Raw genomic sequence first — 15,829 nt, 5'->3', positions numbered from 1 at the left:
TTATATACATATACTTAGAAAGTAGAAGGATGAAAATGACAGGATCGAAGATTTTGGTACAGAGGAGAAGAGTTTACTGGGTGGTGATGGAAATAGAAGTAGTGGAAGCGGAAGCGATACTAGGCGGATGTAGATCTAATTGCTCTAGCTTAAGATTTTGATGAGTTTGAAACCGTCTTGAGGAGTGCTCACTCGTTGGAACCATCTACTCCCTTGCAAACACGAAAGGAATGGTTGAAGTATGTATAAAGTTGAACTCGGAAGTATTGATCTACTAAAATCGTTCCTTCAACTATCACATTACTTGTTGTTGGAATTCTCAGACTTGACTCAAGCCTTTCATAGGTAATGTAGAGTATGTTGAACAAATCTACTTGGAATGTGTATAGGAATAAAATGCTATCGCTCTCTCGCGATCCTGAAAATATTGAGGATAGATTGTGCTTACAATCTATAAGTACTAGGTAGATTTAACATCAAATTCGTGAAGTAGCAAAATTGGTCGGAGACACGATTAGGTGGAACTATAGGTGTGTATTCATCAGCTTTGTGATGTTCGGATAAAATCACGCGAGAATAATCCTCCAGTAGTATCGTGCCTTCACCCAATCATCACTAAACGCACCAAGGCTCAATTATAATCTGTATCCACTTGACCTCATGTGTGTCCTCTTTGTTCACTGTGTCCGTTAGCATACATTGTATATCTTCATCATTCATCGTGTACAAAACATACCTGTAGGTCTATTGAATTGAAAGTCAAACCCATATTTCTACACCAAAATGTCTGGCGCAAGCAATCCAGCTACGAATTTTTGTGATTTGCCTACCGAAATTCGTCGTGAGATTTGGAAATTTTGTTGTTCTGAAGAGAGGATACTTCACTTCAAAGTCGATGCAAATGTCCGACTACAGGAGTTTGACACTTATTGTCTTCAATACCTACCTCCACCTAAATTCTTGCATGTCTGCCAAGAATCACGAGAAGAGACATTAAGGATTTATCAAGAGTCGTGGAGTAGTAAAGAAAACGAGCAAAATGATGAGGCGGTCAGTCGTAGCATCTCTGGTCGCTGGTGGAAGCCATCTATGGACATCATTTATGTTCCATACTGGCTTCCGATCCATTCCAAAGACAATCCCAACTTGAATCCAGGTGTGAAAGATATGAGTTTCCCTCTTGATAATCCGTTTTTCCAAAAGCGAATGGGTGCGATGCAGCATCTTGCAGTTTCGACAAAAGCTACTGGGATCCGGTGGATTTGGGAAGAGTCTATAAGACACCACGAGCCTTTCAGCTGGCTGAAGTTAGCGACGTGGATAGCTGAGTTCCCAAATCTAAAGACATTCACATATGTTGTCGATTATTACACATATCGTTATAAGGAACAGGGACCTCGATGGATTGACCATCCGGATTTTGCGATAGAAGGAAACTGGCGAAGTCACTCGGCAAGATGGGATATGACCCCGTCTAAAATTATTGCGGAACTCGAAGAGTGTTTCGAGCGCATAAGGTCTGAAAGAGGAAATACGAAATGGAAGCCTCCGAGGGTGAGGATTGTATTGGATGAGGAGGATCAGGAAGAATGCTACTCTCGTGAGGCTCGTCTTCGAAGAAAGAATCCTGGGTCGTATGAGCATGGTGCAGCGACGGTGGATATGGCAATTGGAGGCCAGTAAGGGTATTGCAACAATACGCTTGTCGATCAAGTGGGCTAGAAATGAAAGTTTGGGAGCTTGATATGTGAGGGAACAATCGGGGCAAGCGAGTACGTAGAAAGAGACTTCGCAGGAGGACGTTGAACGATGTCTAGAGAATGTTATATTGCCTTTTATTAGATAGTTTTTGACAATATATATTAGGGAATCCTTCCAGAATCTTGAGAATTATTCATTTGTTATTGGCTTATTACTGAAGCTGTGATCTTGAAGTCTTTGAATATTATTTATGAGATCTTGTAATACTTAAATCAATGATAATAAATAAATTAGTCTCGAACTAACATCTGTGTCGGTGTTGTTCACTCACATGCGCAAAAGGATTTTGATTGGTGCATGGTGGGGTTGCTGGGGTATTTGGGTGCTGTAAACAAAAAACGTAAACAACTCAACTACCATTTTCAATTTAAGAACAACTCCATTTCCAAATATTACGACAACAACATTTTCGACAAACTACTAACCACCACAAGAGCCTCACGATGTCTGCTTCTGAGGACTTAATCGATTTCGACATAATTGAGAATCAGAAAGAAAACATTCAATCATTACCACAAGGACGATCCGCAAGGAATCTCGCAAAAATATTCTCGCCATCACCTCTACAACCCCTCTCAACACCTACACCATCCGATACCAGGAATTTGAACGATGCCGTTAGAGAGGAATATGAAGAAGAGTTAGCCAATATTGGCGAATCAGACGACCCATTAGATATCTACGATCGATATGTCAAATGGACACTCGATGCATACCCCTCCGCACAAGCAACACCCAATTCACAACTTGCCCCTCTTCTCGAGCGCGCAACGAAGACCTTCCTCAATTCTCCACAATACAAAAATGATCCACGATACCTCAAGCTATGGCTTTCATACATACGATTTTTCTCCGATACACCGCGCGAAACATTCGCATTTCTAGCTCGTCATAATATTGGGGAAGGATTAGCATTATTTTACGAAGAATTTGCAGGATGGCTAGAAGGTGCTGGCAGATGGGTACAAGCAGAGGAAGTTTTTCAGATGGGTATTGATAAGGAGGCTAGACCGACACCACGTTTGTTACGCAAATTCAACGAGTTCCAGGAAAGATTTGCTGCTAGACCAGATAGCAGTAATGAACCTTCATCCCCCGCATTACCGACAGTTCGACCAGCTCTGGCGGCCAAGATAGACCCATATGCTGCAGTGGCGCCGGCCCCAGAGGATCCCCAAGCACCTAGACCTTCTGCAGGTGTAGGCGGCGGTTCAACAACGACAAAGAGTGGTAAGCAGAAGTTGAAGATTTTCTCGGATGATGAGAATGGATCTGCACCGGCAGTCTCTGCATCTCCAGGGGCTGGTTGGGAAAGTATAGGATCATTGGCAGACCGAAAGAAGGAAAATAGGATTGAACCCAAGCCATGGGTTGGAGAAACATTGAAAGCGGGTGGAAAGAAGAGTAGTACCAAGATGGCAATTTTCAAGGACGAGGTATGTTATTCCTTCCGTTCTATTGTCCCTTGTTTTGCATATGTTGATGATCATAGGACTAATTTTTGGCACTTGTGGCGCTATGTATTTCAGTCATTAAAATTACCTCAAATCACAATTCCAGAATTGCAACAAGTGACTATTAATCCTAGAAATGGCCGAAGTGAACAAATTTTTGTTAATCTTGAAGCTGTGTATCCTAGTCCGGATGAAATTGGGACAGAATTGAGCTTCGAAGAATTACGGGCTGCTCATCGTGGATGGTTGGATAAGTCGTGGGAACCGGAATTGGATGTACCGTCGGAGCCAATGTCAAGTGAACCAGCTCAAGATTCTAATATGGGCATTGAAACTATTACACATCAAATTCCAGAGAGGCTAGTTATTGCTCGGGATTCAGTATTTTCCAATGAAAATCGCAAGGAGAAATTTGCAATTGCTCGGGATCCCGTACCTACGGATGAGAATCGGCCAGAGAAGCTCGTTATTGCTCGGGATCCTGTATATACTGACGAAAATCATCGACCGGAAAAGCTCGTTGTTGCTCGAGATTCAGTATACCTAGATGAAAATGGAGCAAAGAAAGAACATAATAGGGAAACCAAGCATAGGAGAATGAAAGTTAAGGAGGTCAATAAGACGCAAATAAGTGAGTATTTGAGTAATCTTTGGTAATTTTGAAAGCTAATAATCTGTAGTCAGCGCCAAACTTTCTTCGCCGACGGGGAAGAAGATGAAAAAGAGGAAGGCATCCAAGGAGCAAACGATGACTCTTCATACTAAAGCAGCCACGGATGAAATTTACGATATCTTTAACCAACCCCTCAAACCAGCAAATGAGGAGGAGGAAGAGGAAGAAGAGGAAGAAAGTGATGATGACGATGAAGACATGACTGATGGTGATTATACAAGTGGCGGAGAAAGCACCATGACAGGGGGACTTCATGGTACTAGTGAAGCTGGTGATGATGACGAAACTACGGATGTAAAGAGTGAAAGCGAGTGGACCGAATTTACAGCGCAGAGGCCTGGTCCAGATATGGACGATGAAGATGGAACCATAGCCTCTACCTTCACCGATGGAGAAGATGAAGAGTTCGAGGCTATCAAGGTTGCAATTCCTCGTGATGTCGAAGAACACGATGATCTCGTGACTCCAATAGCCGAGGATGGACCATTCAGATCAACGACAAGTTTTGTGCCAATACCTCCAGAAGATTATGATCCACCAACTCATCCATATCGAGACCCCGCTCAAGTTTCTCAAAATCGACTTCCTTTCATGACCCCAATCGTTGAGAGAACTGAATCTTCGCTTGGATTACCAACAATCAGGGATCAGAAACATTACTTTAATTCTACCACTAGTCCTAGCAGAGGTAGTGGATCAAAGATACAGGTTTTCCAAGATGATGATGAGGAGGAGGAGGATAGCAGTCCATTGAGAGAAATTGTTAATGAAGCGAAGCCCATTGACAGAATTCCGCAACCACAATTAGGCAAGAAAAAGCCTTTGTCAAGTTCGACGGCATTCGCCAAAGAAATCGCACCTAAAGGTCCTATTATTCACGATTCCCAATGTAATCCGGTCGATGAAGGTATTCGACAATTAATATTCGAGAAGTTACAACCTCCTCTCAGCTCTTATGAAGGATTTTCTCAACACGACGAGACGAGAGGTCAGTCAGCAGAATTAAAGAAATATGCCAAAGCAGCTTCGAGAGCGAAAGGCTCAAGCGACAGAACTAGTATCTCAGCGCCCCCGACCCTGGAATTTCCTGGAACAGATAGACAATACACATTGAAACGAGAACTTGGTGCCGGCGCATTTGCCCCCGTGTATCTACTCGAAAGTGGAACAGAAGATGCCGAGCAAGATGAGAACGAAACTCCGGCAGTCATGGGCAAGGGAGCTTTCGATCACTTTAATCGCAAATCACTAGAAGCATTAAAGATGGAAGATCCACCAAGTGCATGGGAATTCTACATCATGCGCCAAGCGAAACGAAGATTGGGAGTTTCCCGTCCTGCAGAAAGTATTCTTGATGTGTATGAAATGCATCTTTATAGAGATGAATGCTATTTGATAGAAGAATATAGAGATCAAGGTACTCTACTGGATATCATCAATATCTCCCGCGCAGATGCCAAGTCACCAGGTGGTGTTATGGATGAACTCCTCGTTATGTTCTTCACCATCGAGTTGTTCCGCACAATTGAAGCTCTACACTCGAAGGGTATCCTCCACGGCGATCTCAAAGCAGATAATTGTCTCGTTCGTTTTGATTCTCTCTCGGACTCTGATATTTGGAGTCCTAAATACAAGAGAGATGGAAGCGACGGCTGGAATAAGAAGGGCATTGCACTCATTGATTTTGGCAGGGGAATTGACATGAAATGTTTCAAGCCTGACGTTCAATTCATCGCGGACTGGAAGACTGGCCCCCAAGATTGTGCGGAAATGAGAGAATTAAGACCATGGACCTATCAAATTGATTATCATGGATTGGCGGGCATTATTCATAGCATGCTCTTTGGAAAATATATCGATACGATTGCTGAAAGACCAGGTGATTCAATTGGTGGAATGGGAGGTGGATTGAGAAAGTGGAAAATCAAAGAGGGTCTTAAGAGATACTGGCAAACTGAAATTTGGGCAGGGGTCTTCGATATCTTGTTGAATCCGCAGGGATATGTGGATGGAGAGGAAGGGGGAAAATTACCGGTGCTTAGGGGAATGAGGGTTATGAGAGAGGAAATGGAGGAGTGGTTGGAGGGAAATTGTGAGAAAGGCGCAGGATTGCTGAAAGGGGTTAAGAGACTGGAGGATGGGGTTAGGGAGAGAGCTAAGAGGAGGTAAATGTTTGAGTTGGGGGAATCAGTTGCTTGGGTATGGGGGGGTGTTATTAGGACATGATTTGGTAATTAGGAAGCCGGGGAGTAGGGAGTAGGATATTGCTACGGTGGAGTTTGCGGGGTATATCCAACCTACCTATCGTAGTTTCAAACCATGGCGTTCTGGTTCATGGGAAATTGAATTGTCAATCCCGTTGTAGGGCTTTGAGAATTGGATGGATAGGTAGAGATAGATGGTAGGAATTTTTTATGAGAATTTTTATGAGAAGTTTATGAGAATTTTATGAGAAGTTTATGATTTATGATGTTTGGTTCACAATAGAGGATTTAGGCTCGTGGAATAGGTACATGGATTGTATTATTGATTACCTAGGTATGTATGTATATAGATTGAATTGTTGAATTGTCTAAAGCTGGAATGTTCTTGTTTTGTTTTTGTTTTTTTTTGTTTTTTACTGCTAGCTGCTAGCTGCTTGCTGTTGAGATTGTGTGGTCTCTGCTCTGCTCTGCTCTGCTCTGCTCTGCTCTGCTCTGTACTGTACTTCTTATTCTTTTTTGCTGTAATCTGGAATGAAAGGCTGTGTGCTTTTTTGGGGGAGGGGGAGGGGGGGTTTTTTTGAGAGAGAGAGGGGGGGGGGGGGTGGCGGTGGGGGGGGTGAGTGAGTGAGTGAGAAGGCTTTGGGATACAGATACAGGGCTAGTTGAATTGATTATTTAGGTAGTTGGGTAGTTGGGTAGTGGGGTAGGTAGTTGGGTAGGTAGTTAGGTAGGTAGTTGGATAGGTAGATAGTTGGGTACGTAGGTAGTTGGTTGGTTGGTTGGGTGGGTGGTTAGTTGATTATTTAGATAGTTGGTTAGTTGAGTAGTTGATTGGTTGATTGGTTATGTATTTTTTTTTTTTTTTATGTGAGAGGGATGGAGAGAGGGGTGGAGAGGGGAGTATGGAGTACGGTAGATAGGGGGGTGAATAGGGGGGTGGATGGGGGGGTGAATGGCGGGGTGAATGGGGAGGTCAATGGAGGGGGGTGGATGAGTATCATGTGGATATGGTATTTTTGGGGGGGGAGGAAGGGTTAATATTGTTACCCACTATCTTTTATAAGGTCTTTTTTTGATGTAGGAAACTATTTGATAAGGTGGTTTGAATTGGAGTGATGATGATGATGATGATAGTGATGATGATTATTCTCGGGTTTTGATATTTGTTTTAATATTTTATGATCTTTATATAGGTACCTAGAGGTATGTAGAATAAGTTATGCATCGCTTTTATTTTATCAGCAATAGAATCATTCTGCCCACCTAGGTATACAAACTGATCTTGGCTGACAAATACGATATGATATATATACTTTATATACCTCCTTATTGTCAAATGAATTACCTGTCTATTTTTTTATCCTGTTGTAGATTTAGAATTTGTGATATAATATAGGTGATTGATAGGTAATGAGGTCTATAATGAGGTTGTTCGTTGTACGATTTTGAGATCTTTCGATTCTCGATATTTAGAGGCTTGGTATTGTTAGTAAGACTTGATTGTTAAGGTTTTACATGAGTTTGAGATTTTGATGAATGTTAATGTTAGAGATTTCAATTACAGTTTTAGGATTTAAAACAGTCAAACTTTTGATAATCATTAAAATTCGGCAATTTTGGGTTCAGAGCAAAGTTACAGGAAAAGTGCTATCGTTTCAATGACTTTATGAGAACACACTTTTGTTAAGGTTTGGTTTGTGAATGAGTTTATATATCTAAGGAGCGTACGATTTGAGACTGTTTTATTCTTGTCTTGGGTTTCATCTCTATCAATCCTTGACTTCTTCAATTTATATTCTCATCTACTTCTACTTTAACCCCCACTTCCACTCTCATATCTGGAAATCCCGATTATTACCCTTTGATTTCTAGGATCGAGTGCTTGTTGATGATGGAGTCGTCTTCTTGGGGTTTTCTGCTTCTCTTTTCTTCTTTTCCGCATCACCACTCCATGTGACTTTCGCTTTGCCTTGATTTCTGTCTGCATCAGTCGCCTTCTTCATCAGAGGGCAGGAAGAGTCTTTTTGCTTCTGTCCGTCACTTGCAATTGGTTTAGAAACAGTTTCCCTCAATGATATCCCCGATTCATGCTGGTTCTTGTTAGCTGTCATTCTTTGCATCTTCAAAACACGAAAATAATAAAAGAAGAGCAAAGGAAAATAAAATCATACATTAGTCCGACCTCTCTTTAAATTGGCTCGAGCTTCCTCATAGTCTTGTAAGGCGTGTATGTAATTTCGTTTCAATCCAAACTGATTCTTGTTAGCTGAATTTCTCAATATCCTCAAAATCCAAGAATGATAGAAGGAGAAGGGAAAAGGGAAATAAAATCATACGTCATCACGTTTGGGTTTGGAAGGCCGACTAGTTTTCTGAGACATTGTAGATGTGAGATATTGTTTGATTCAATTGTTTGAATTATTGTAGGGATCGTATTGTTGCGTTTTGATAATGATGAAAAAAGAAGTTTTTTAGATGTGACTTCATGGTTTATATATACGCTGTTGAATTGCTTGCCTATCTTCTTATTCTGTTATTGATTCATAGTTTTCCACGTGGAGTTTGTAAATGCCTTGTAGGCAACGATTTACAGGGTCAACACTTTTCGTTTAATGGAGTGCTGAACGTCTAGGTTCCTAGGCAACTGGGTCGAGGAAATATTAGCGCCCGGATATTTGTTCGCTTATTTTATTCAGTTCATCGAGCACCACCAAGAGACCGCATATGAATGTAATCAAGATTAAACGGATGGAGAGGACAAATGAGCGGTCCAGGCTACTTCCCTTGAGAAAGTGGTTGTAAAATACTTCTACTTGCAGAATATATCAACCAGGGAAATTCTCACGGCCGATTGTTGAGATAGTCCGTGACCACAAAGTAGACCAAAACGAAGACCTTTCTGCCTTGATTACTTTTTTAATGTTGGGTTGTACGGGTATCAATGAAATAAAACAAAAGTTATGGGGAGAGAAAAGATAGGTACGGGTTTAAAAGGAAGAGAGGGAATAAATTGGATAAGCGAAAACGAAGCACGGGGAAGACGAGTAAGGATTAGAGCGGAGAGAGGTGAAGGGAGGCTCTAACATTGTCATTCGCTCAAGCTTTTCTTCATGAAATGTAGGGTGACTTCTATATCTTCAATCTCTGCGACTACTTAAATAGGTACTCTGACTTGTGGAGCTAGATTGGAGATCTTGGATAGAAACTCACATGTACTTTTCCTAATTCTTATTAATGAGATCGTGGGTTCATATCTTGATCTCAAATTCGACTCATCAACATTTAGAAGAAGAGAAGCGATTGTTTTTCGTGATGTAATCTTGATTCGTGCCTTTTAATATTAATCATTTCTTCTGAAAATTTACCTCTACCAACGTGTCCGGCTTTCGCATTCATAATTCCTTCAGCATCTAATTTGAATCGACTACTGACATGAAAGTTGCATGGCACAATTGACTACCGACATGAACGTTGCATGCCACAATTGCTTGATTGATACTCCACATCATCTTTTGAGCAATGATTGATTAATTGGGTGTGCAACGTCTGAGTAATATTATCCACTGTTATAGACTTCTTTCTATGTTGAATGTATTCACTTGACATAACCAATCAACAGACAAAAAGCGAATTAAAACTTGAAGAACTGGTCAGTTCGTCTCCTAACCTAATTGGGAATTCGAAGATCTTAAGTCTACTGTAATTTCAAGATTCAAAACACATGAAAGATTTGAACCCTCCGACCCTTCATCTTTTTACAGACAACAATTCGATCTTGCAAAAAAATCAAATCCAAATAAAGGTCACATACAACCCAATTCAACTTGATTTATCAAGAAATTCATGTCGAACCAATTAGTTCAGTCAGAGACTGAGCACCACAAAGCTCAAAGCCTAATCTAAACCTCTCAACACCAGGCCATGTTAGCCCTCGAGAACAACCAATACAAACAAAGGGTTGGTAAAATCGAGGCTGAACACCTCAGAAATATTACCTTCATGGAGGGTGAGCATCAGCGACACATTGACTTCTCCATCTCCAATCATCGAGAATCCATGACCCTGCTCACGACCCACCACTAAAGATACCTCTCCGATGTCTCAATCTTGTACGAGCAACAGATCCGTAACCTCACAGCTCAGCACTAACAACAAATTGCCAATCTCAGAGCTCAGAGTCAGGAAGGTCAAGAAGAAGAAATTGCCAGACTCGAAACTAGCTACAAAAAGCAATGGACAGCTGGGAAGAGGAACAGAAAGCCGCCATTAAAGATGAGAATGACGAGTACGAGGAAGAACTCGCAATACTTGAGAGCGACTCGTACTGAGCTAATTAAGGACTTTGAGGAAGAGGATTTGGACCATGAAGAGTCAAATAAAGCGCGAATCGAAAAGGTTGAGAAGGAAGGCCGGAAATGCTTTTCTGAACTCCAGAGTACTCACGAACTCCGGATGGCGAAGTTGGAAAAGGCTCAAAAGGAGAGCATGGGACATCAGTAGATGAAGTTTCGAATTGGAATTTCGATGCCCTGTGCTGTATCGGGAATGGGAAGCGATTCTGTTTACACGGTCGATGAGAGCAATTGGTGGTCTGAATGGATGGAATTTGTGTTCTCGATGATCACAGCAAGATGTGACCGCTCAAGCAGTACGAATGGCTTACAGCTCATGGACACCAATGAGTTGGTTTTTCAACAGGCACAAAGCCGAGAATGCAATTATTATTTTAACATATCCTTGTGTGCATTGCTTGTTACATATAAGACCACTCAGCCCCAAGATTGGCATTGAGTGGCGTTTGGTGCGAATGCTCCAAGTCAGCACTCAGCATAAGCATAAATTCTTGGCAGATGGCCTTCTGTTGGACAAACCGTATCATTTACAAATGGAAGACTCCAGAAGTGTATTGGATGGTGAGGCTAATAAATTGCCAAACAAACTTCTGCGTTGTCGCCACGAGCGCATTCCGCCGTCTCATCACAACATCTGGCATAGGCTATCATGAGATAGGATTCTGGCCATGAAAGATAACGACGCATTCAAGCTATAATTAATACCTGATCTCAACGACACTTCAGCACTTGCCGAATACAATCAATCGGTCGAATGGTTAGATTGTATCATATAGGTTCCTTTGTTAAGTTGCTCGAGCTGGAAGCAGGCCGTGAATAGTGAGAGTGGAAGGATGCCGATAAAACGCAAGCCGTTTGGTTGCCTCGTACACATCACGGGACTGACAAACTCCTAATTGACATGAGCGGTTCTAGTGATAACAGCCATGCTGAGTCGTGTGTGAGACTTGATGCTTGGCGAGAAGGACCCCGAATGTTCGCTGCTGACATAAACACCGAGGAGTACTGAGAGAGAACGCCGGCATTCAGAGCTCTGGTGAGAGATGTATCAAACCAAACGATAGCCGTTTGGTCGTCAAAATATAATTCCGCTCATTCAAATCACACTGCAGAGTATTTTTCGACTCAAGATTGAAGTGGTTTGGCCCTTTCAGCTCGGGAGTCGGGATTCAAAACATACCCTAACACAAAGCATACGATCTTTAATCCGATGCAGTCGTTCGTTGTCGCGAAAAGGCATCAGAAGAACCAGATTGACTGTCTCTGGATTAGACGTATTCAAAGCAAACGCTGGAAATTCCAAACTGCCACGTGACTCTCGTTCTCCATTCCCAGTGTACTGAGGCCGATTTGAATCATTTGGCCAAAACCCCAAAAATAGATTTTCGTTTAAGCTAAAAACATATTTAAAATTTAGTGGTGTGCTTTTATACAGAAAAAAGTATTCAATTCAGTATACAATTTTAAGGGAATTGATAAAATAGAAAGGAAAGTATTACAGGCATTGATACGATATGGAACCGACATCGGGCCGACTATTAGTCCGGAAGCGAGCGAAGTGTTTTTACATATATATATATAGCTTCAAAAGAGAGATTTCGAAGGAATTAATAAAAAGTCTTATTCTAATCCTACACCTATATTTTATATTAGTTATCACTTTATATTGATTCTAACAATTCTTTTTATTCAATCCTTTTAGAATAAGTCATTAACTAGTTTTTGGGAATAGTTTCAAAAGCTTTGAAAACAATCTTTTCGAAAATCTTATTTCAATTAAACTACGATACCTTTACGATATAGAAAAGACGTGTATCGTAGATATGGTTTTAGTATTAAGTATAGTATATATTATATTAAAAGCTATGTACAATCTAATTGACTATATCAATCAAGATGATTATATAATATATCTAATATATTTAGCCTGTTTTCTAAACCAATCCTACAAGACATGTATTCTTGTATATATATTCTAATCAAACTAAAATAAATCCTATTTCCGTATTCCTTTTATATATACTAAAATAACTATATAATATATTTAATTCTCTTATTCTGTTAATCAATCAACAATCATTATAGAAATCCACCTATATATCAGTTTATTATTATATTTAAATTAAATAGATAATAGAATTCGCTGAATTAATAGCTAGAGTATTCGTAGTTTATTATCCTGGTATAACTTTGCTTATTTTGAGTAAAATTAAAATGTAGATTCAGACTGATCCTACAAGACAAGTAATACAACTTGTTATATACCAATTCCTTTTTATAGGTTAAATAGAAGAATAGACTTATAAATACTAGTTCTTAGATTCTAATATTTTAAAATATTATCCTCAAATAATGTATATAAATATCCAATTCGAAACTTGAAAAGCTTTAAATAATTGATATAAAACAATCTACAAATAACTTTTCTATTGATTTATTACAATTTATAAGATTTCTAATAATTTTCTGCAAAATTGATAATAATAAAAGGACTATAATAAAAGAGATATAGTTTTTTCTTAATTGAAATACTATTATATAATATCATTATATTTTTTGATTAATATATAAAATTACCTTATACATTTATATTATATTTTTCCTTATTAATAACTTTCTTCTAATCAAATTATTCTAAAACTTTCTATCTAATTAACTTCCGATTGTATATAAATTTGAAAACTTTAATATAGTATATCTTAGAAAGGAATTTCTTGTTAATATTTTTAATAGTAAAAAGATAACTTTATATTTCTTTTTATTTATAAAAAAAAAATTCGATTTCTAAAGAATCAATTAATTAAAAGTCAAATATGATTTTATAAAAGGAATAATCTAAATAAGATATCTTTTATATATTAAAAAAGTTAATATTAATTTAAATCTCAAATAACCAATCAGTAATACTAGATTCGATTTTTTTAAATATTTTTTAAAATAGATTGTTTCCTTTTTTGGCTATTTCAAATAACTTTTTTATTTTAATAGTTATAGAAATAAAAAATATACCGGATTTTTTCGAAAAATTATATAAAGTTTTATTTTCAAAATAGATATCAGGATTATATATTTCTTTAATAGAAATTTTAATTATATTAAAAAGCTAGTCTAGATATTTAATAGTCTTTGCTCCTGTAGTATCAACTATCGGGAATATCCAAATATAATAAGAGAAGTAGTTGATAATTAATAAAATATAAATGAAATTGAGATATCCTTTTTTATCGAATATATTATTATTATAATCTATATTTTCAATAATAAATTCTATATTTATTAATTTCTATATTATAAACCAAGTTATATTTAGAATCTAAGCTTTATTAATTGATATAGATAAAAATAATTCTATAAAATCAAATTTAATAAAAATAAATAAATAATTAATCTTAAGAAATATTAAATAAAAGATATACTATTAAATATTATACTTAATATACTTCAAATAATCTAAAATATATTATTTAATATTTAAAACTAAATAAGGCTAATAATAATTTCTAAGTTTTTTAATAATCAATTTAATAACAAAATATCCTTTCTGATTATATATATATAATAGAATATCAGATATTTTATATCTTTATATATAATACTTATCAACTCTATAAAATATATAAAAAAGTTTGTTTTTGAATAAAAAAAAATCCTTAATATAATATTAAAAAAATCCTTTTTCAAAATTAGAAATCCTATTAGGAAATATATTAATAGAAATAAAATTAAATATATTATAATATTATAGATTGTTTTTATATTTATTAAAAATTGATTTAAAAAAATATTATTAATAATAATTATAAATTGATCTAATATTGTAATATTCATATTATTTCCGAAAGATTATAATATATTATAATTTGTAATAACTTAAAATTGCTTGGTTTTATATAAACAAAAAAGTTTTTTATGATTATTAATTTTGTTTTTCTAAATCTATTTAGAATTATTATTATTTTTTTGAAATAAATTAAAAGAGTTTAAAAATAAATCTAATTTGTAATTCAGATTAAGAAAAATAATATAAAAAAATATATCTATAACTTTATTGCAAAATCCCTCAATATATTTAATAATAATATTTAGAATAAATAGTTCTATAATCTAACAAATATAGATTCTATAAGTTTTGACTTTAGGAAATAAAAATCTAATTAATAATATATAATTAATAAAAATTTTATAAAATCTCGAATAATAGAAATAATAATAATATTTATATACAAACTTGATAATTATTAAAAGCTTATATTTATAAATATTATAATTTCTTTAAATTTTTTTTAAAAAAAAAGTTATATAAAACAGAATATATAATCAAAGATCTTAAGATAATTCCTAGAAAGTATTGTTTTTATATAATATAATAATCTAATACAAAAGCATTAGAATCTATATATATTTCAATAAAAAAAGAATAATCTATACTATATAATTCAATTACTTTAGAATATTTAGTTTATAGAAATTTAAAAATAAGCTATTTATAAAGTCTTTATTATTATTCAATATTATTAGTAAAATAAAAAAGAAGATAAAATATCTTAGCAAAATTCTTAATACCCTAATAGATTATTTGAATAATAATTAGAAAACTATAAACTTTAATAGAATTTCTTGAAATAGAAAAGTTTTTAATTTTAATAATTTAAATTGATTTGATAATTATTATATTGCTTATTTAATAAAATATATCTAAAACTTTTATTTCATTTATAAATATATATAGTTTTTTAAAAAAAAGATATAATTGAATAAAAACTAGTTTTAGAAGAAGATAATTTGCAAAAGTATTATAAATGTTTTCAGCTATTTTATATCCAAAAAAAAATTATTTATATAAAACTTGATTAAAGCTAAATCATCTGAAAAATTAGATTCAAAAATAGAAAAGTATTCATTAATATGAAAAACACTATTCTTTAAATAATAATATTTTTCTAAAAAATAGAGAATATAATTATAAATAATATATAAAAACTTGAATATTGAAAAATATATAATTTAAATACCTTATAAAATATAAATAGATTATATTTAAACAGAATTTTTTATAAAAAAGATAAAAAATATATTTATTCATAAAATAAAAAAGTATTATTTAATATATATATTTAAAATCAAATTATATAAAAACTGTATAACTAAAATAAAATAAATATTTATGAACTTTTTAAGCTAATATATAATAATTACTAAACATTTCTTCTTTTACTTACGAATAATCAAAAATAATTTATTATTCTAAATTAGATTTATAAAAAGATAATATAGAATATATAATACCAGGTTTTTCGATAATAAAAAGCATTACAGATTAATCGAATAACTTATTATTAATTATTATAATATATTTATATATAAAATACTTATAGTTATTTTAAA

At 35.4% G+C, this 15,829-nt stretch overlaps 4 protein-coding genes across 4 annotated transcripts; 3 read left to right on the top strand and 1 right to left on the bottom strand.

Moving 5' to 3' along the window:
• Positions 1-783: 783 nt before the first annotated feature.
• On the top strand, positions 784-1,683 carry EAE98_012252 (uncharacterized protein; the record flags this gene model as incomplete). Its single annotated transcript, XM_038959877.1, has 1 exon — positions 784-1,683. One exon carries the CDS (start codon positions 784-786, stop codon positions 1,681-1,683), a length of 900 nt encoding a protein of 299 aa, XP_038803718.1.
• A 521-nt stretch (positions 1,684-2,204) lies between these two features.
• EAE98_012251 (uncharacterized protein) lies at positions 2,205-6,057 on the top strand (the record flags this gene model as incomplete). The annotated part of the gene is made up of 3 exons (XM_038959876.1): positions 2,205-3,197; positions 3,291-3,846; positions 3,896-6,057. 3 exons carry the CDS (start codon positions 2,205-2,207, stop codon positions 6,055-6,057), a joined length of 3,711 nt encoding a protein of 1,236 aa, XP_038803717.1.
• A 1,903-nt stretch (positions 6,058-7,960) lies between these two features.
• On the bottom strand, positions 7,961-8,473 carry EAE98_012250 (uncharacterized protein; the record flags this gene model as incomplete). Its single annotated transcript, XM_038959875.1, has 3 exons — positions 7,961-8,182; positions 8,264-8,344; positions 8,429-8,473. The coding sequence occupies 3 exons, from the start codon at positions 8,471-8,473 to the stop codon at positions 7,961-7,963; spliced, it is 348 nt and encodes a 115-aa protein (XP_038803716.1).
• Positions 8,474-10,013: 1,540 nt separating this feature from the next.
• EAE98_012249 (uncharacterized protein) lies at positions 10,014-10,592 on the top strand (the record flags this gene model as incomplete). The annotated part of the gene is made up of 2 exons (XM_038959874.1): positions 10,014-10,098; positions 10,264-10,592. The coding sequence occupies 2 exons, from the start codon at positions 10,014-10,016 to the stop codon at positions 10,590-10,592; spliced, it is 414 nt and encodes a 137-aa protein (XP_038803715.1).
• Positions 10,593-15,829: the final 5,237 nt, after the last annotated feature.

The sequence above is a fragment of the Botrytis deweyae genome (genome assembly GCF_014898535.1).
Source record: "Botrytis deweyae strain B1 chromosome Unknown BDEW_062, whole genome shotgun sequence".
Lineage (NCBI taxonomy): Eukaryota > Fungi > Ascomycota > Leotiomycetes > Helotiales > Sclerotiniaceae > Botrytis > Botrytis deweyae.
Note: the sequence above shows the minus strand (reverse complement) of the source record. Positions and strands in the feature narration are given on the sequence as shown.